We start from the raw sequence: 22,340 nt of genomic DNA, 5'->3' as shown, positions 1-22,340 counted from the left end.
AAGAAGAGTCTAGATGGGAAACGGGATTACAAGGTTCCTAAGAAAGTTGTTCGCTATTTTCCTATTAAGAAAAGACTTCAAAGATTGTTTGTATCCTCTAAAACTGCAAGTCTCACAAGGTGGCATGAAGAACGCTGAATAAAAGATGGCTTGCTTAGACATCCCGCTGATTCCCTTTTGTGGAAGGATTTTGATAAGAAGTATCCTGAATTTGCTGCTGATAGTCGCAATTTTCGCCTAGCATTTGCCACCGATGGTTTCAATCCGTATAGGACTATGAATGTTAGTTACAGTATTTGGCCTGGCATTTTGATCCCACTCAACTTTCCACCTTCAATGTGCATGAAGGATTCAAATTTCATCATGTCTGCATTAATCCCCGGTCGGTATTCTGTTGGTAGTGATATGGATGTGTACTGGCAGCCACTTATTTATGATCTGCTTGATATGTTTGTTAATGGTGTGAGAACTTATGATGCTTCAAAGGGTGAATACTTTCTTTTGCATGCTGCAGTACTTTACACCATCACTGATTTTCCTGGTCTCGGTAGTGTGTCTGGGTTTGTCACATCTGGTGAAGCAGCGTGCCCTGATTGCCACTCCTTGATCTGTTCTCTTAGACTTGGGAATGGCAGCAAACATTGCTACATGGGTCATCGTAGGTTTTTTGCATCCAAATCACCCATTAAGGTTTGATGTTGCTTCATTTGGTGGTGAAGCTGAGTTGAGGCCAGCACCTGCTCCTCTTTCTGGAGATGAAATTCTGGAATATACAAAAAACCTGAAAACGGTTTATGGCAAGAACCCATCCAGCAAGGCAGCTAGGAATCCTCAACGCAAGGAAGGGGAACCATTAATCTTTTTGAAAAGGAGAAGTATTTGGTTCATTCTTCCATACTGGAAGGACTTGATGATCCGATATAATTTTGATGCCATGCACATAGAAAAAATGTGTGTGACAACATAATCAACACTTTATTGGACATATCTGGAAAATCTAAGGATAATTTGAATGCTCGCTTGGACCTTCAAGCTTTAGGTATTAGAAGTGACCTTCACCCGGTTGAACTAGATGATAATCAATTTTACTTACCTCCTGCACCCTACTCAATGAGTCCCGCTGAAAAGAAACTGTTTTGTAAAGTTTTGAAAGGGGTCAAGTTTCCAGATGGATATGCAGCTGATATACGACATAATGTTCTTGTGACAAAAAGATAATTGGCCTTAACAGTCATGGTAGCCATATTCTTCTACAAGACTTGCTTCCACTTGTTGTGCGGAGAGTTCTCCCTGAAGAAGTTAGTGCTGTTTTAATTCGTTTAAGCAACTTCTTCTAGAAATTGTACTCCCCTGCTCTACGAATAAGTGATATGCAAAGGCTGCAGTCTGAAATAGCTGAAATATTGAGCCTGCTAGAGATTATTTTTCCTCCATCATTTTTTACCATTAATGTTCATTTGATGGTGCATCTTGCTGAACAAGCAAGAATGGCAGGACCAGTCCATTTTCGTAGCATGTGGCCAGTGGAGAGGTAATTATCTAGTGCATATTGCAACATAGAAAATAGTAAACTACTTTTTCGATAACTTGATGAGTGTTGTTTTATACATGTATAGGTTTCTTAAGAAATGTAAGGGCTATGTTCGCACCAAAAGTCACCCGGAGGGATCAATTATGGAGGGTTCTATGTTCGATGAGGCCCTAACACATTGCTCTCGGTATTTAGAAGATGAAACTCACTTTAATCATAGAGTTAGAAATAATAAGAGCTTGCAAACAGAAATTTCTGTTACAACGCCTTTCTTTCACAACATTGGTCGAGCATTGGCAGGGAATTGTATTCTGAATTTAGATCACACGACATGGCTTCAAGCACATAGATATGTCCTTTTCAACTATGCTAATATAGAGCCATACCTAAAGTAAGCTGTACAACACAATTTATATTGCCTACATTATTTTTTCTTTTTTGTTTAATTTTTTTGTTGGTCTTTTCAGCGAGCATGCTCTGTACCTCTCCTCAATTGGTTTTCGAAATCAGCGTGAGATCAACCGCATGCATCATAAATCCTTTCATGAGTGGCTCAGGTTGCATGTAAGTAGTAAATTGAGTTCTAAATTAAGCATCTGAAGTGAAATCAGTTTGTACTTAACAGCAGTACTACTAATTACAGGTTGAGGGAATGTGTGAGGAAGTATCTGAAGAGATCAAAATTTTAGCAAAGGGACCAATGATGATTGCAAATCAATATAACAGCTACACAATCAATGGTTTCAACTTCCATACATATTCCTATGATGAGAATAGATCTGTCCAAAGTAGTGGGGTAGCTCTAGTTGCGGAGACAACACACTTTGAAAGAGGAAATGATAATCAAGTAGTAGGAAAACACATCTATTACGGTATCATAAAACAAATCATTGAATTGAACTATTACCACAAAGGAAATGTTGTGCTTTTCAAGTGTGATTGGGTTGATAACCGAGGACACAACAAATGGGTGAAAACAGATCAGTTTGGGATCACCACTGTTAACTTCAAGCACTTATTCAATACCGGTGATAAGATGTCAGATGAGCCTTTCATATTAGCATCACAGGCGTCTCAAGTTTTCTACGTTCCTCATCCAGTTGATACTGATTGGGTTGCTGTAGTTCAGGCAAAGCCTCGAGATTTGTATGCAAGTGATGATACACAGGATGAATTGCTTGATGCTGATAGTGGTGATAATATTACAATCACTCATTTCAACCCTAGTATGCCTAAAAGTGTGGTTGCTGGACGTGTCCCATGTGCTAGAATAGATATAGATGGTATAATTGTCAGTGGAGTAAAACATGGAAAGAAATCTAGAAAGTAAGTTATGTTATTTCTCTTTTTTCCCTTGACTTGTGGGTTCATTTTCAAAGCTAATGTGTGAATATCCTTATGTTTGTATTGTCATTTGAGTACATATATCTGATCTGCTTTTCATTTTTTCAGGAAACTAAATGTCAAACGCAAGAGGAAACAATGAAGCTAGGTCATCCAAACAATATGAGCAGGAAAGGCTTGAAAATATTAAGAGGATCAAAAAGAGATTCTCAGATCTGAACATCGCTGAAATTGTCAAAGATATGGGGCAGCAAGGTTTGCCTAAGAAAACTTCAAAGGTTTGTTTCACATGACATTTACTTATACAATCTATGGTAGAGTCTTTATTGTACAATATGTGAAAATAGTTCTTTCACATGCATCGTATTTGCTTGTAGAAAAGACGTACTGCAACAAGTAAACCAGATTTTCAGCCAAGTAAACCAAACTTGCGTCCAAGGCCAAGTAAACCTCATCATGAAGAGGATGTACTTGATGATTTGCTGGAAGATGGAGACTTTCTTACTGACATTGGTATTGATTTTCTTTAACAGTAGTGTTGTTTTCAGCATATCTTTGCTGCTATGTCCAGTTGATATTTGCTTTCCCTTTGCTTTAACAATAGTAATGCTAATATTCGTTTACCCTTTGCTTTAACAATAGTACTGCTGATATTTGCTTTCCTTTTGCTGCTATGTCTAGTTGAAGATATTCAGAATAATGACACAACCAATGGTACAAAAAAGAGGGCTGCAAGGGGCATAACTAAGATGGATGAGATCATCTCACGGACACCTCAAATGTCTAAGATCAAGGTAGATCTCAATGAACATGGTCAACCAGTTGGTAAAACTGGTAGGCAATTCTCTAGCGCTATTGGTTGCCACGTTAGGAAGAAGATGTCGATTGCTCACAAGGATTGGAGGCTTATTGATATTGAAAAGAAGTTGGAGCTGTGGACTGAATTAAAGCAGTACTTTGATGTTGATGATGCTGCCATAAACTGGTTTTTGCGTTCTGCTCATATAAAGTGGAAACAATTCAAGACAGACTTAAAGGACCAGTATTTTAATCCTGGTTTCACTTCAGAGGAAATTCCAGAATGTCCTGATGAAAGAGTCAATAATGATGACTGGCAAAGTATCTACAAGTATTGGTTGTCTTCTGCGTTTCAGGTAAGAAATATGTAATATGACGTGTATTTTGCAATACAAAGCTTAGAACCTGTATGCAATGTATATAAATTTGTTAATTCTGTGTTAGGATCGATCTCGAATAGCCAAAGAAAATAGAAAACATGTGCAGTTGCACCATACAACTGGTAGTGTGAGCTTTGCGTGTTCAGCACATGATCTGGTAATGTTCGATTTGCTTTACAAATTATATACATTATTGTTACTTACCAGAATTGATATAGGCTGTGGAACTTGGTCGTCCTCCATGAAGAGATGATATCTTTGTCAAGACCCATACGAGGAAGGATGGAGTAGTTCCTTCACAGTCCGCAGAAATTGTGATTGTAAGCCTCTTTAGTGTCATATGAACCCATCTCATATCTTGTTAGCAAAACATATCTATGACATATGAACCCATGCTATATCTTTTAGAATCAAATTAAAGACATTCTTGAAGTCTATCCAGAAATAAAAGATCGAACAATTCAACAAGGTGATGCATTTGCTATCATTTGTGGAGAGAAAGAGCCAAAAGGATCTGTCCGATGTTTGGGTTTGGATCCAACTCCTCAAAATATTGGCACTCTAGGATTGAAGTCCTATAAGCCAACTAGACTTCAAATGGAGATTTTTGCTCGTAACAAGGCTGAAAATGAGAAGGCTGCTCTACAACAGCGTATACTTGAGCTGGAGGCTAAAATTGAGCGAAGAGCAGAAAAAGACCGCGCAAGCGAAGAGCCCATATCACACCATGGTTCTACTACACAACACCAGGTATAATACTATTCCATGGCTTAAAAATGAGGACTCGATCTGGTTCTTTAAGTGTCCAGCTTTAGGTCCATGCTCTTGTGCTATCCATGATTTTTTTCTAGCTGGTGTCGCTTTCCTTCCTATGGTTTTTGCTTGTTTGCACTGATTAAGGGAATACTACAGTTCTTTAGTGCAAGGAATGTTGATGATGACCCTAATGACAAAGATTATGCTTCTGGAGATGAGGATGATGAGATGCAAGGTTCAAAGGCAGCAACACCAAAGACTGATGCTCCTCAGTCTCCACATGATGCTCTTGTAATTTTCTCATCCTTTTTCACAATTTCTCTACTCCATAGGGTCATAATCCTATAAGACACTGAATTCAGTTCTTATTAATCATTTGTTTAGATTGGAAAATATGTCATATTATATACCTTGTTGAGATCCAATGTGCCCGTGGCTAAAGGAACAATTGTTTCAACTAAACCGGACACAATAGTTGGAGGTGAGCCAATTGGAAGGCAATATTGTGAAGTTATTGTGACCTGTGTGCTGAAGCGAGATGAAGTTCTTCCTCGTCCATATGGCAATATGCAAACTATGGCTGGCTGTGCCAGAACCAACCTGAATTATACCGGCTCAAGTACGCGAGTCCACTCTAGAGGGCTCCGACGTGCTTCAAACGGTATAACCCCTTGGCCTGTCGGGTAACGTCCCGATAAACCACCGAAAGCAGGATCAAACAAGGTACCCCGCACGAAGGCGAGTCCAGAGATACAAAGGCCATCATATTTTACATCACAGGCAGTTATAATACATGAGTGTTTAAAAGTAACATAATCTTCCCAACCGGGGAATTATTACAAACCGACATAAGTCTTAGAACAAACAGCGATATTAAAGTACGGTATGATACACGTCGCTAGTATAGATGTCATGTTTGCCCTTGCATGACATCACTCGGAGGGGTCCAGGTTGGCCGGGGACGGGTCCCACTCCACGGACCAACCATCAGGCAGAGGGTAAGGCCACGGTATAGGCAGGGCTTGATCAGCAGAAGCATTACCTGAACAAAAGTTATGAAGCAAGGCTGAGTATTCTAATACTCAGCAAGGCTTACCCGGTGATGGTATACATAGCCATATAACTAGACTCATGAAACCTGGTAATGGTTTTAGGGTAGGTTTTCAGCAGCAAAGCAACTAAGAGTAGATTCTTATTTTCATCTTTTAGCTTTTGAGGTTCTAGTTGAATATCCATTCTAGGTGAGCATCTAAATCTATACAAGCATGGTATAATCTTTATTCATTCATCACTTTAGATAATATCAAAATAATTGCTCTTGTTACTCAATGTGACAAAGGAATTAAGCAGTCTCAACCATCGTGAGAGGCGGACAATTCGAATCGAATTTAACCTTACAAGGTAAACCTAACACACACGCTTGGAACACCACAGGGTTGTTCCGAAGCAACCGTTTGCCTTTCATTCCGACTCATGGATCAGATCCACCACAAGCGACTGCAGGTCATACGCACTTCCAAAGTGCAGGACCTACGTCTGTAGCGCGACTACAAAACCCGTACTCCTGGTTGCCCAGCAACACGTATGCCTACACGTCGAACATAAGTAACCAAAAGAAGCAAGACGAGTGGTGGGAGGTATGTCCACTACTCGGGCCGATTGGCTACTAGGCTTACCGCTTACCATATTTCGCGGCATATGGTTAGTACTTTCAAACGCTTAACCCCGATCACCACACGCTGCGACCTTATCAGTAATTTTAACAACACAGACGGGGTATCACCTCTACCATGATACCTCACAAAACTCCCGTCCGTCATCCTTATAGTGATAACAGAATTGTAAACATTACAACTCCTATGTCGCGCGAGTGATAGGAAATCACCCGACTTCTACCGGCCCTATTAGCATAGCAGCTAGCCGGACTCAAATACTAGTATTCAATACATCGGTTCCTAGGAAAATGCAACTAGGGTTTCAAGCAATTCCTAAGAACTTAATGCAGAGATAGATATAATAGTATAGATGGTAAAGTAAATAAAGTAGGGTTTATGTCCGGGGCTTGCCTTCTTGAGCAGGGTTGAGAGTAGAAGGATCGAGGTTTTCCGAACTTTGGTTCGGATCTTCAGTTAGATTCTCAACGGTGTCTCCGGGATTTCCAGGAATTTCCTCGGCTTGATCCGCGATCAGCTCGTAGTCACCGTCAGCGAGGGTAATCGGTTCTACATGATATGCAAGGCAATTATCATTAAGAAATGTGCATTCCTTTATTTGAGTCACATCAAAGATTATGCTTTCAAAGATTAACACTTCGAGAAAGGCCAAAACAAGAAAATTTTAGCCTAAATTTATAATTGATGCTTAACTTAACCACATTAATGAATTAATTCAAGATAAGCATCAAAGCATATATTAGAGTTAAATTTAAATTTGAATTTAAACTTTTAAGTAAAGAAGGTTATAAAATTTGGAACACTTAAAAAGAAATAGATCACCTCTTAATTTATAACTAAAGGATCTAATTAGTTAAAGTTTAAAAGATATGTTTAGCTAATATTAATTTAAAATAATTTAAAAGGATTTAAATTGTAGTATAAATTTGGTTTTGAATGTTTTGCATCATTTTAGATATCATATATAGAAATTACATATCACAATTACAAACAATCAAAACAACATGTAAGAATTAAAGATATTACATTTCCTTGTTTCAAATTTTAAATTAGATTCAAAAATATTTGGTTTCATATCAAATCCTTTTAACAAAAGTTATAGAGTTCATAATCTAGTTTCTAACAAAACAAGTTTTGCTAATTTTGGAATTTCCTATGATTTGTTATGTATTTTACAAGACAGCATATGCATCTCACATGAATTAACAGGCACTTAGGGGGGGTCTCGGTATTTTTACACTGTAACCCCTGGGACAAAAGAACTAATAGCAAAAAGGCCCTTGCCCGACCCTGCGACGGCCGGCACGTCGGGCACGACGGCGTTCTCGCCGGCGGCGAGCACCCCGGCCAAGAGGGCGAGCAAAGCACTAACTACAGGACCTAAGGAGCTCACAGGACGAGGGGGCGCTGGACGGGCAGCAATAGAACAGAGCCACCGACGGGAGAGTGCGGCGGCCGTGGCGGCGCATCGCCGTTCCCGGCGATGGGGCGGCGAACACGGGCCGAGAAGGGGCGCACGAGCATCAGTAGATCACCGGGGAGCTGTTTGTCTACCTGGTGGAGCGGGGGACCGGGTGGAAGGAGCTGTCGACGGGAGGATCGACTACGGGCGGCGCCGGCGAGCGGCGGCACGGGGCGAGCAAGATTCCGGCGAAGGAATGGTCGGAGCTGGTTTGGCTCGAGCTGAGGAGCAAGAGGAGAGGGTGGGGAGTCTACTGGTGCAAGGAATTAGGGTGGGGTGGCACGGTGAGGGGGAATCGCGACGGGGAGCGGCGGCGGTGGTTCGGTGCTGCGTCGGAGAAGAACACAGAGCAGACCAATCGGGGAAGAGGGGGGGGTGTGGTTCGGTTGGTAGCAATGCTAGCTCACAGAAGAGAGGGAGACACTGGGAGAAAGAGAGGATCACGGCCGGGCTCCGGATTGCGGCGGCGAGGTGGCGGCCGGCATGCACCCGAGGGCACCGTGGCGCCTGCGCAGGAGGACACCGGGGCAGGGTCTACTGCGGTGGGCAAAGGGTAGACTGACGCGTGGAGAGGGGCAGCATGAGGTGGACGGCGGCGACTGCAAGACGGCGGCCAGGGGAGGCGCTCTGTCGCCGGCGCCAGTGCGGGAGCAGAGGAGCAGAAGGGGTGCAGAGGAAGAAGAAAGGGGAAAGAAAACCAGGGATTCGTTTGCAAATTGTAAAAGTTACAGGGACCCTGCAGAAAAGTACTTTTTCCCACTAATCTAGGGGTTTTCTGAGAAAAAGTCCAACATGAAAATTGTAGAGTTTTTCAAGCTCTACACTTTTGCTTTAAGACTCAAATTCAAAAACTCAAAGTTTGCCATATTACAAAACGAGTTTTGAATCAAGGTAAAATTAATTTACCCCAGTCTTTACCAAACCAAGTTTTAATCACATTTTTGACGTATTTGCAATATTCTTAGAATGTCATGATGACAAATAATCTTTTTACACATAGGTCCTTAAGTAAGCATAAAATTACTTTTACCCCTTACTTTTTGCACAAAAGACCCTGTAACCTGTATTTTTTACACATAAGCCCTTGCCTTTACTTAAGAGCTTATTTTACCTTATGATCAAACCCAAGCACACACCTTGCACAAAAGGACTTGTAATGCAGGAAAATTTTCAAATACACCCTTAACACTTATGTCTATTACATTCAGGGTTTAATTTTTATGAATCTTATTACCTGGATGTCACAGATACTAGGTTCAGAAGGCTTGCATGGCCATACAAGAAGGTAATGGGATATGCTTCAGCTTGTTTGTGTTTTGATTCATATGTGTGACCATTATTAAATAATTATTCGTAATGTTAACAGCTGAAGGTTACAAACAAGGCACTAGCTGCTGGTTCAGGTATTTTGTTGACAAATGCACCAACCTTCTCATAAGTTTGCAATTAGAAATCTGTATTTTTACTAAGAGGACTGTGTGGTTTCATGGTATGCTTGTAGCTGAATGGGGAAGTTTTAATTTCAGTCTCCTAGCTATTGACCTTTTTCTGGTGGTAACATGGTAGAAAGATGATTGTTTTGCAATAGAAATCTGCTTGGTTTGGCAGCCTTCAATGTTGCTGTAGTTTACTTCCATTTTTGTCCCCAAAAAAGATGATTGTTTTGGCAGCCTTCAAACTTGATGTACATACATGTTTTGCATCCGCTGTTGAGTCCTTTAATTTGTACTCATGTAAACTGCAATGATCAGTGCCCTTTCTTTGTTAGGGTCATCGTTGCTTTGACTTGATAACTGAGTTTGGCACTTTCTTTGTTTTGTTTGCTCATCGTTGCTTTCACTTGTTAACTGACTCATTGTATACTCTTAGTGTCCAGGAAGGGATAGAGGAAGGGATAGTGTACATGTGCTGGAGGATTGGATGACAGAAGCTATTTTGTGCAGGACCGTAGTTTCAAGTAGATCGATGACATGGAAGTATTTTGTGAATGATTTTGTAAACATGCAAACATTGTGCTGTAAACCAAGCAATTGTGGTTGCTTTGTGAAAAAACTAGCTAGCTAGTTAATTAGTCGGATGATTTGGAAAGATGATGGTAACTTATGAGCATGTGAAGGTTTGCTTAATGAAGTCATTAACTCGATACAAGTCATTTGTGATGATTTCTTGCTTGTTTACTCAGTTGGCATTTTGAATCTTCCATGACAAATAGCCTTGAATTAACAATTGTTATTAGTGTGCCATTTATTCAGATTGTATCAGGCGTCATAACTAACTGTTGGTTGCTAAATGGGTTGTACAATTGGTTGGCAAAGATATAGAGCAGCTATGGAGGGTCGGTTGCTAAAGAGGTGGTCGGTTGCTAAAGACCTTTAGCAACCCCACTTACAGCGACGGATCGCGTCGGTTGCTAAAAGTCTATAGCAACTGATCGCAAGTTGCTGCAAGCGCTTTTACCAACTGATCGCAAGTTACCATAAGCCAACCGTGGTGTAGTGACTCATGTTCGATCTGCCCCACGGCAAGCTATGGAGCGAGCATATATATTGGGAACTTGTATTTGTATTATTGAAAAATATGAATAAAATATGTGTTCCCTGCTTTGTTCTTTTGTGTATTTATTTACACTGCTATGCACGCAATTATTTACCCCATGTGTAGAGAAATTTCTCTAGTATTTTTCTTCCCAAATAAATTGGCACGTGCCTGGTGGGACTTAGTTCTCCTTCCATCTTTATTGCGCAAGTGATCGTCGGATTCATCTTCACTGTTCATCCAACCTGCTCCCTCCATTCTAAAATGTAAGATATTTTGATTTATCCTAAGTCAAAATAACCTAAGTTTGACCAACTTTATAGAAAAAGTAATAATATTTTGAAAGTTAAATGAGAATAAGTAGATACATTATGAAATATATTTTCATAATTTACTTATTTGATGTGTTAGTTGTTAATATTTTTCTCTATAAGGTGGTCAAATTTAAGCTACTTTAACTAAGGATAAATAAAAATGGCTTACATTTGAAGACAAAGGGAGTATATAATATGTTGCATGATGGCCTGTATGGAACTATACTGATGCAGATCTCCATCTTGCATGAGGACTCACTGCAGCCGCTAACACCCAGGTGCTAATGTTGATCCATTTCGAATTGTTTCCTGCCGCCTAAGATGAGGAAGGCTAGCGGGGTGAGGGGAGCTCATTATGAACCGCCGTGGACCTGCGATATCCTGCCTGGAAAGAGTAACTTTTTTTTTAAGGGCATCCCTTCTCCCCTGCCCACCGCCACGCTGGCATGCGCGGCTTCGACCAGAGGAGGGTGCTCGGCCGGAAGCAGAGCGGGAGTACGGATGGCAACCCCTATGGTTTTGCCATCCTAAACCTATATCTGCGAAAATTAATTAGATCTATTAAAAATTTATCTGATGGGTATAAAATTTTGTCCAAACTCAAACCCATCGAGTTAACGGGTATCCACGGATCGTCCATAACCGAGAATATTTCTTTATGCATTGGTTGCACCATTGTCATGATACAAGCTTATCAATGATCAATGCATGCATATTCTTCTCATGCTTCAATTTAAACAACTAAGACACACAATATATTTATCTAAGCAACAAATTATAGTTTGTTGAAATATAGAATGAGCAATAAGTTCATAATTTATTATATAAAAATATTAGAGGGAATAAAATTACATGTAACAAGTTTAGTACCTCAAGTGGTAATGGTATTAACAAGTTCGTTTCATTACAAGTTCATAAATAATGATAGTATTAAAATCAAGTGTGTTATAAGTTCATAATAAAATGATGGTATTACAAGTTCACAATAATAGAGTAGTATGCTCTATGTTGTATCGGGTTCAAAAAATCCACGGATTTACGGGTTTGGTTACTATATGAATAAATCCGTGTCTATAAATCCAACAGATATAAACCCAACAAATAGAGCTTCATACCCATTAACGAATCCATAGATTTAAAAATTGATCAAACCCATACTTTGATGGAGTAAAAATCCATCGAATTTTAAGTTTCGGGTATCCATTACCATCCGCGCGAGCGAGAGCCCGCTCCTCGCGGCGCCAAAGGTCACCGAAGATTCCAACGGAGCGGGAGAGTGAATTGGGCTGGGCTGGTCGCGTCGCTCCCACGAGAAGGCCGCCTTTGTTTGCCCGGTCCAGAGTTGCCGCGCAGGCCGATTGAGCAGGCAGGCAGATGCGGTCATGCAGCCCATCCGCCTACTCGTAGTGCAGCCCGAGCGCAATGGGTGAGAGTGAGGCTGACTGGGACTGGGACACAGTCACACGGATGACGTGGACGAGAGCTGACGTCCCTCTGTATGTCACCGTTGGAGGTGCTTGGGACCACGCGCGCAGCGAGGTGCAGATGGTACGCGCCGCATCGCCGGCACGACTCTTTTCGGTGTAAGCCACACACTGACACGCACCCTTCAAATGCCGCTCCATGCACCTCTGGTCTCCCTTTTCTTTCTATACAAGTGGTTACATACATACACTCCGGCATCGCTGACACCAATGCTAGCTTCTGACACATTAATTCTTTGTTCACTTTCCAACTAGACAAACCTTTGAGCTCTTTCTTCTAGATCATTGTCGAAGACGGCGCCCAAACCATGAAACGATACCTCCTCTTTTTCGTTTTATCGGGCGGCCGGAAAAGAAGGAAAGAAATGGCCTCTGCTACCTTTGCAGCCAAACGCTTGCAATTTTTTGGAACTTGGTGCTCACCCAGCTGCTGCTCCTGTCTCCAGTGCACGCACTTTTAAGCCTACTATACTGCTTTTTCTTCCCTTTTTTATCGATACGCCAATGTATTTCATATATATCCAAACACCGACTTTCCTGACTGAACAATGGGATACAGATACCCAAGGTGACTAGTATTAATGCTCTCACATCTCGTGCATCATGCCCACTGGCGATGTCGCTCTCACAGATGACACAGCTGGAAACCTCATACGCTAATGCTCGTAGGCTGTACTGTTATGTACATGTATACACATGCTTGATGGATGTGGCTCGTGAATTACGCAATCTCTGTTTGTAAATACATGACATAGGCAAACCATCCCTTCAGACTTCTCTAACTCTTCTGCCTAATAATTTTAAAAAGACTGCTCTGATTGCCCACAGAAAATAAAAAAGTAGTATCTATTCATGAAAAAAAAAAGCAATTGAAAGAGTATTTTAATGGTCTTCCAAAGAACAAAGAGTATGTTTACATGAAAATGGCAAATAAAGTTTCTTATCGGAAACTGTTTTTTCCTGCAAATGCACTATAGAAGTACTAGGTAAATTGACAACTGAGGCCGCATCATCAGAATATGACAAACTTCAGGACAACTCATCGCTTAGGGAAAAAAATTGTGGGATCCACGGTAGTCTGCAAATGAAGCTTCTTGTCTCCCCCACTAAACTCGGGGCTGTGAGCTGTATTAACATATGTCAAGCAAGCATGGAATACTCACTAGTAATGAAAAGACCATACAGCTCATGTTCCGATTTCAACTTCGCGCTGGACAGCAAGCTCGCACATAATATCCATAGTCACCAGCAATTTTATCTTTCTAGACTCTTCTCCAGGAATCTTGCCATGTTCTTCCAAGGCTTCAAAAGGAAACCCTTGTGGCCACTTTGTGTAGAAAGTGGACAAAGAGCGAGCACAGAATATATTCAGACACAAGTTTCAGTTAACAGCCAGAGTGATTTTTGGTCAGGAATGGCATGGATCACAGAGCAAGGATCTGTGTACCGCATTCAACTATTTTCTGCATTACAATTTGTACTTGTACCACCATCATGAATGAAGAAATCATGCTTTAATAGCCCCTATCTCATCTCTTTTTACCTGACTGCAATGGAATCCAAAACATATACACTCAACTATATGCAGCTACCTTATCAGCTCCGTTTTGGTGTGCTATTTTGATACACTCTAGAGGTACAACAGAAGTGGACGACTGTGTGCTCAGGACGACTGCACGATAGGTTCATCTCCAAACGGTCCATGCAGCCAACCTCTGGCGATATGTCCATATGCCGCCTCTGTCAAGTGGATACCATCCCAGCTCCAGTGCGTCTTAGGATCGGCACATGCTGAGGCACCAGGCTCACCACATTTTGCTGTTAGATTGAAGTTGTAAGGACCCCTACCGGGAGCGCCACAGCATGCTCTTGGTAGTTGTTTGTAAAACCCTGCATTGGGAGCAGAATTGTTAGATTACTTCATTCACTTGGGATACAATCATCGCAATCACTTGATGTAAATACATATTCTAGTTCTAAATGCAGAATTATATCAAAGAATCTTTTTCCTCAGATGCTGGCCGCACAAACTCTTTGACACACAGAAATAAAGGATGGCCACACAGCTCTTGCGGCAATCATACATAAATGATTAAGGATGGGAGAATTTGTACCCATCTCTTGGCGTCAAAATAAACGCATAACATGGAAGATTCTAATCTGACACAGATGTCTCACCAATATGATCCCCATGCTTCAAACTTATCAACAAAAATGAGCCTGCGCTTTTCTATTAATTCAGAATGTTGCTCAGAAATTTCTGGAGAAAAGGGGGGCCAACAAGATGCTACACCTTAATGAGTAACCAACAGAGTAGGAATAATCAAGACATGTGAAACAAAGCAAGATACAAAAAACATATGTTGGACACAGACATGGGGTCAGCTTGCTATGTTAGTTCCTAGTTTTTGTACTTCTTCTGACAAGGACTTCAAGAAAAGATGTTTCTTTTTTCAGACATGTTCAGAAAGTAAGAGAAGAGGACATGTTTCTCAGACACCAATTTTTGCAATTAATGGAGACAATATGTTGCCTTGAATTCTTATCTGTTTTTTCCGGTTGAAACTTCCAGTTCCCAAGTGAAAGTACTACCCCCGAGTACAAAAATATGTCTATATCTTTACATCTCTTTAGTTTTCTTGACAATCTGTTTAAGTTCCTCTTGCAAATGGCCCAAGAAACATAAACCTTTCCGTGTATGTATGATTTTCAGATGACCTTTTGTTTTGTGTGGCAAATAAGAACACACAGATCTTACAGCTTGTGACAAAACCTTAATAACTAGTCGTTCTGGAAGAGGATAAGAAAAGATACAAGACAACTTAAGTAACTACTTTACCATCTTTGTATGCTTTGAATATCGTAAATATGTCACTTTGACTCATGGAAGATTTGTGATACTCCACCTGGAGAAGACTGTACCTACATCTAGATCTGAATTATCATGGAATAGTTTACTGCATCTAATTAGAGTGCAAGGGTGATAGTTTGACTCTGCCGTGAAGTTGAATTAAGTTGAATTAAGTAATCTTAGGCAATGCTAGACCTGTCCCCTGACAATAAGCACTAAAAAGCTTATACTTAGCCATATAAGACTGCTATCAGTTCCCCACTGACTGAACCGACCATATCAAACAATCCACGTTATAATTAATGACAGAATTGGAATGCGAATAAGCAACTGCAGATCTCACCAAACTTCTCTGGCTGAAGTATGAACTGGATGATTGGCGTGAAGTAATCGCCATACATGATCCTCACTCCAGGATGCTTCGCGCGGAGTTTCTCCAGCGCACGCTTGAGCATCGCATTGTGCACCCACGAGAATGTGTTGAATCGTTTGAGGCAGCCTGTGCGTGAGCCATGCCCTTCCTTTGGGTCAACGTACATGGTCAGGTACACTGGAAAGCACCCCGATGGCATCACACCAGGCACAATCAAATCCTTTGCTCCTTCAGCAATCAATTGCTGTGGAGCACATACAAGGAATTAGGGAACAGTCCACAATAAGCACGCCTAATACCAGCGAAGACGCAATTCTTACTTCAACTCCGTCGGAGATGCCCTGAATCACATGGGGCATCAGCTTGTAGGCCTCCTTGAGGTCCTTGCCGGCGAACAGGGGCGCGTTGTAGTCATTTCCACCAAATTCACCGACGATGAACAAGCACTTGGCAAAGAACTCCTTGCATTCTTAGGAACGAAGGAAAGGGGCGAAAAAGAAGGAAAGCAAGATCAAATTTAGACATCAATACCCACTAAACGAAAAGGAATTCACTTTAACAAAGGAAAAGAATCGGTGGCTTTTGTACCTTGGGCGGAGTTGCAGAGCGAGGGCTTGAGGTCGCGCAGCCACTGGATTTGGGTGAAGAGGGAGCCGGAGTTCCAGACGGTCTTGCCGAGCCCGCGCTTCTGGAAGAACTCGGTGTCGAGCGCGGTGGCGCCGGTGATGGCGAAGTTGGCCCCCTGCGCGAAGCTGGCGTTCTTGGCCTTGGAGGGCGGCAGGAACGGGAGGCCGAGCTCTTGCGCTGCGGGGGAGAAGAGGCCACCAAAATCCATCAAAATTCAGAACGAAGTCACTCGCCAGGGGCGCAAAGAACCCCCACAATTCGCGAAACTCACCGATGAAATCGACGACAAGGCGGCCGTCGGAGCACCGCCCGGTGGGGTACCCGAAGTAGGTCTGGCCGTAGGGCAGGCGCGCCGTGGCGAGGTAGTCCGGGATGCCGTCGGTGACGAGGTTGCCGGCGTCCACCAGCGAGTCCCCGAAGTTGAACACCGCGCGGTACCTCCCGGGGCCCTCCTCCGCCGCGGCCGCGAGAAGCGGCAGCAGCGCCGCGAGAACCGCGCAGACCCACACCGCCTTCGCCGCAGCTCCGCCGTCCCCCGCCATGGCCGAGCCTGCGAAACCCGGCCCCCGGAATTGGCGCGCGGAGTCGAGCCGAGCGGGGCACGAAAAGAACTAGAAGGGCGGGTTCCTGGCTGGCCGGGCACACGGGGTCGTGAACTGGGTTGCGGCGGGGGCTACCCGTGGCGCTCCTGTCTTGTCCGCTTGCTCTTCTTGTAGGCCAGGTAGAAGCCGCTCGCTGTGGCTGCGAGCGGGTGACGAGGCAGGCTGCTACGGACTGTGGAGTTCGGGTGGGAGAGAGCTTGGATTCTTCCTGCGCCCACCGCCACGGCGCCGCGGCTGCGGGCGCGCGCGTGGGCGAGCGATTGGAGGGCCTGCTCGGTGCTGCCCGCCTGCGTGGTGGCGCGGCTGGAGGTAGACGGGCGGACGTGTGGAAAACGGGGAACAGGACTGGCACGGGTGTGCGGCGCGGGCGGCGCATTGACTGCGGGGGCCGTGGCCCTGGTGGGCGGAATTGAATGTGGTTGGGGAGGTGGTAAATGGCGCCGGGGCGGCGTGCCGGCGTGTGCCAACGTGCTCGTACCTCCGTCGCCGATTCCGGAGGTATCGTCGCACTCGGGCACGGAGGCGGCAGCTGTCCACCATCGGATAGATTGATGGCACTGCGATTCACAGTCATGCCTCGCGATAGCCATGAACCGATGGTGGTGGATGCGTCGCCTTCGTGGCCAACTGGCGCGTGTTCACCACCAGGTCGTGATCCAGTGGTCACTGTACCTGAGCTGGTAATCCCAGCGTCTCCGGTTGCTAATCTCACTCTGTTAAGACTTCGAGACCACCGTGGCTCAAGATATTATCCAGGCCAATGAACTTTCGGAATACGTAGACTACTAAACATGTTAAATATTTCATTCTTAAATCTGAATTCAATAATACCAAGCCTGCATTTTACCTCTTGGGATCCTGTTTGGATCCACCCATCTGATCTAATAGCTGTCTAAGCTAGAATTAGCTAGGTTGGACCAGCTACCAGCTACTTACAAGTGCTTTAGTATTCAATTAGCTGGCTCCACATGCAGTGCAGCCAGTTAATAGGGAACTTGCCAAGCGGACATACCAAATCTCTACTATTCTCTCATATTATCAGCTCGACTTATAATAGTTAACACAAACCCATACACTAACCAATATACATGTAAAAATCTAGTTCATATTTTGCGCGTTCTCCAAAAATGATTATCCAAGAAGAGAATGTTGTCTGTGATCAATTATTGTATGTTGACCACGCCTTGAGAAACTAAATCAGATCTTGGCCCTTTAGTCAGACCACTACTACATGCCTTTTTGAAACATCTTAGACCAATCTCAGTGCACAGTTTCATAGCACAATTACCAAGACTAGAAATTAGATAACTGTGTCAGATGAGTTTTATGGTGATGAAACTCCTCTCACATCCTATGAAACTTTCTCCTTCTCTCTCCAGTAAAATTAACGATGTGGTACAGAATTTAATGCCACGGAACTCTCCACGAAACTCCATTAAAACTGGCCTTAGTGAACACATCCAAAGAATATGTGAGGTTTTTTCTTTTATTCTCATGTGTCATTTCCTAGATATATAGAGGCACATACGATTGTATTCGTAGCCCTGGGCGTTAAAGGCCTAATTTGTTTCAGGCCTCACATTTATTCATTGCCGTGGGCGGCGTTAAAGCCTGGCTTTGCGCCTGGGTCCAGGCTCCACGGTCCGCAGTCCTCCTCTTTGTTGATGAGGGCTAATGGGAACTCCAGCAGGCCACAAACGACGATCAAAGCCCATTCCTAGCTCCGACATGATAAATATATTTGGCCCAACACCTTTAGAGAGGTGAATTCGTGGTGATGAACTGACATCACCATTGTGCTTTGTGCATCTCCGACCCTGAAATTATGTGTGCTCAAAGATTATGCCGTTTGCATGGTGCCGTTCTCAATGGAAGTTTCATTCTTATTAAATAGAATGCTATGTTTGCGTTTTTATGATGCGGCAAAGAGTTTGAAAGGATCAAGATATCGGGTGAATTAGACTCTAACTAAATTTTCTTGCGGAACTTAAAACCTACAACCAAGCCTAATCACCTCATATGTCTAAACCTTACAAAGTGTGACTATTCTAGTCACTCCAAAGGTTTGCAATCTAGTTCCAATCCTATACTAGTATGGGAATTCCAAGAATTGAAATTGCGGAAAGTAAAGAGAGGGTTAGAACGCCAATTTTTTTCCAAGGTATCGAAGAGTTGGCACTCTCCCCTAGTCCTCGTTGGAGGACCCGCGCGAGGGTATCACTCCCCCTTGATCCGCGCAAGGATCAAGTGCTCTCTAGTGGGTATCCATTCTCCAACTTCGGATCGGCGGATTCCAAACCGAGCACAACCTTCTTGGAGCTTCTCACAAGATTCCTTGAGATAGCTCACCAAGAACACCACCACCAAGCCGTCTAGGCGATGCCGATCACCAAAAGTAACAAGCAAAGACTTCACTTGACCTGCATAAGACCAAGAAAAAGGGTGGATGCATACTTGCTACTCTCTAAGCACTAATGATGTCCTTAATCTTCAATTAAGAACTTTGCAAGTCACTCTAGTGCTTCACTTCCTTGACTACCAAATGTGAGTATGAAAGCTTCTTGGTGTCAAGAGAATCTCCTTGGAGCTGTAGGGCGCATATATATATAACTCCTAACAACTAGCCATTGCCTCCTTTTTCTGCACACACATCATGGACTGATTAAAGCAGTCAGGGCAATTTCGCCTCACCGAATCAATTGGTGATACCTTTTCAAATAGGGACGACGGTCAATGACAAATGACTGACTGATTTGGTCTAACTTTTTTTTTCACAATCACCGAACCTTACTATCTACTCAGAGAGGTTAGCAAGAACCCAAAACACCCACTGACTGATTCGGTGGTGCTTAATCTCAAGCACCGAATTAATCGGTGACTGCCCAGCCTTCTTTCCTGATGACAAAGTACCGCTGACTAGTTCGGTTAGTACACTTTCATTGAGAATTGAATTAATCGGTCTATATAGAACCATCTGAGTTAGAGCCAGGGATCACCGACTAATACTATGATCCCTCACTTCTCCTAACCAATTTATTTGGTCAGGCTAAATAAGAACTGCTGAGTTTCTAACTCATCCAATTCAAACTCTTTGAGTTTCTAACTCATGTCTTTACTTCTCATGACGTCATTTGAGCTACATAGTATTAGATTTTCATAAGTGTGCACCACACCTAACTCTAGGCTTATCTAGGTTAAGCTATTATGCTTTGCCCCTTTATAGTACGGCCAAAGGAAAAATAAAGTTCTAAACTACTCTAAGTGTCTCTCAACGTCAAACGACGCTTAGAACTAGCTTATCCTTAATCTTTGCGCATATCCTTTGCACCAATACAATAAAAACCACAATGATGGGCCAAGACATCCATGAAAGCCCATCATTGCACTAACTTAAGATTGCCATTGCAAAACACACGTTAGTCGCAATGATTATATTGTCATTAATCGCCAAAATTAAATTAGGGGGTCTAGATGCTCTTTCAGAGTTAATGAGGAGAGAAGTGAAATAAGTTTCATAGAGGATGAAATCCTGTTTACATGATTTTCAAAATAGTTTGTATCTTGCATGAAACCTAAACAAAGGATGAAACAATATATTGTGGGATACTATTTTAATTATAAATTAAATACTCTCCGGCTTATATGGCATTCTAGGAAATATAAAATGAAATCCCTCTTTGAGAATGGCCTAACTTGAAATGTATACATTTCAAATGTCCTATAAAGTGGTAGTGGTATTACGTTGGTCAAACAGGGTAAAGATCTTTTTAATCAGCTTGATTAAAAGCTGCTGGGCTTTGCCCTTATCCCTTCATTCCACCTGCCAAAATGGAAACGTGTTGCGCAGCGTGCGTCCGGCAGCGGGAGGAGCGCTCCGTGTCCACCCCACACCATGTGCGCGTCTGCCGTCTCCCACAATTCTCTCTCTCTCTCTGTGCTTCGGCACACAAAGGACCCACCATTCTCTCTCTCTGCTCGGGCGGAGGAGCCGCGGAGCGGCACGAAGCGGCCAGGCGCGCTGAGCTTGGGCGGAGGAGCGGCGCGGGGCGGCCGGGCGCGCTGTGCTTGGGCGGAGGAGCGCGCGGGGTGGCCGGGGGCGCCGAGCTCGGAGGATTAGCGGCGCGGCCAGGCACGGCGAGCTCCCTCCGCCCTCCACCCACGCGGAGGTCGGGGCAGGAGTGGTGCGACGCGACCGGGCATGGCGAGCTCCCCTCTACCCTCCACCGTGCTGCGGGGGGCGGAACTCGGCCTCGGCCTCAGCACAGAAGCTTGCCTGGCGCTGCAGCAGAGCTCGTGCATGATGCTTTCCTCGGGCTGGGTGGAGTTCGGCACAGGCGAGGTCTTCATGGGGATGGGACCGGTGTTCGTCGCAGTCGACCGCGTAGCGGGCGGCCTCCAGCGCGGGTGGACGGGCGGGGGCGGAGCTCGACCGCGGCGCGGGGCGAGGCGACTCTGGGCGCGGCCATCGGCGTCGGGCGAGGTGGCGAGGCGGGTAGCGGCAACCGACGTAGGTGTAGGCGAGGAGAGCAGCCGTCGCGGGGGCACGAATGACTAATGAGTACGAGCCGCGGGCATGGAGGCAGAGCGAGTCGACGAGCCGCGGGGACAGAGGCGGAGCGAGTAGCCGGCAAACCACGGAGGCGGAGCGGGCGGCCGGCAATCAGCGAGGACAGGAAGTAGAGCAGGCACGAAGGCAAGCAGGTCCGCGAGCATGGAGGCGAGAAGGCGCGGCGGGCGGAGGGCACGAGGAGAGAAGACGATTGGATTAAAATATTAAATAAATACTGACATGCGGGCCCATATTAATTAGAAACTTATGAGTAGAGAGACTGTTGGACAAGTAGTGCTTACTGTATTCTATATTCTATTGATAGATTTATTTTACCTTATACCATGTATATAGTTGTTATTAGTTTGTTATTGCTTGCATTTAATTGTTCAAATGGTAGGGCGCGTTGGGCGCGTGAAATGTTCTAGTTTTATTCATAAAAAAACGCGTGGGGTATTGGGACCATTGCTTTTGTACCTCATGAACTCCGCCGGTCGATTGTTCCAAAAGGCATTCTGATCCTGGCAATTGCAGTTTACGATGCCTGGCAAAATGAATGATCCAGCTTAAGTCCAAACTGCCACCAAATGCACACATCGGTTCCCTTGACCTCTAACTCCGGCCATAAAAGTATTCAGATGAATGCCGGCTGTTTGACCACCGTGTCCTGGACAAAACCTTCCCATGGCTTCCGTAGCCAAGAAGTTCTTGCACTCAGCACTCCTATGCAGAGAAAAATCTTGTTACAATTGCGTGGTTACAAATCCGTCCAGATTTCGGAGTTGTTTGATTGCGTTTGTTGCCTGCATTGCAGGACTGGTGTTTAAAAGGGTCCATTTCATCAATTATTCAGATCGAGCAACCTCATTGAGTTGTCAGACAGCAATTAAGCAGGCATCGCAATCATGCAGTTTTTGGTATTTGTCACCCATCCACATCAAGCCAGGGCATTCTGTCTTATCATACACTCGTTCTCATCCAGCATGGATAATCGCCTTCTATTTGTTATGACTCAATAGTCAGTGCAAGTTAATCTAGACAGAAAACATAGTTTGAAGTTT

At 43.8% G+C, this 22,340-nt stretch overlaps 1 protein-coding gene across 1 annotated transcript; it reads right to left on the bottom strand.

The window, feature by feature from the left end:
• Window positions 1-13,584: 13,584 nt before the first annotated feature.
• LOC112890021 (GDSL esterase/lipase At5g45910-like) lies at window positions 13,585-17,051 on the bottom strand. The gene is made up of 5 exons (XM_025956848.1): window positions 16,400-17,051; window positions 16,090-16,305; window positions 15,822-15,970; window positions 15,472-15,745; window positions 13,585-14,167 (listed from the first exon to the last, which is right to left on the bottom strand). Exons 1-5 carry the CDS (start codon window positions 16,668-16,670, stop codon window positions 13,941-13,943), a joined length of 1,137 nt encoding a protein of 378 aa, XP_025812633.1. The 5' UTR covers window positions 16,671-17,051; the 3' UTR covers window positions 13,585-13,940.
• Between the last annotated feature and the right edge of the window lie 5,289 nt (window positions 17,052-22,340).

Source organism: Panicum hallii, chromosome 4 (genome assembly GCF_002211085.1).
Source record: "Panicum hallii strain FIL2 chromosome 4, PHallii_v3.1, whole genome shotgun sequence".
Taxonomy (NCBI): domain Eukaryota; kingdom Viridiplantae; phylum Streptophyta; class Magnoliopsida; order Poales; family Poaceae; genus Panicum; species Panicum hallii.
Note: the sequence above shows the minus strand (reverse complement) of the source record. Positions and strands in the feature narration are given on the sequence as shown.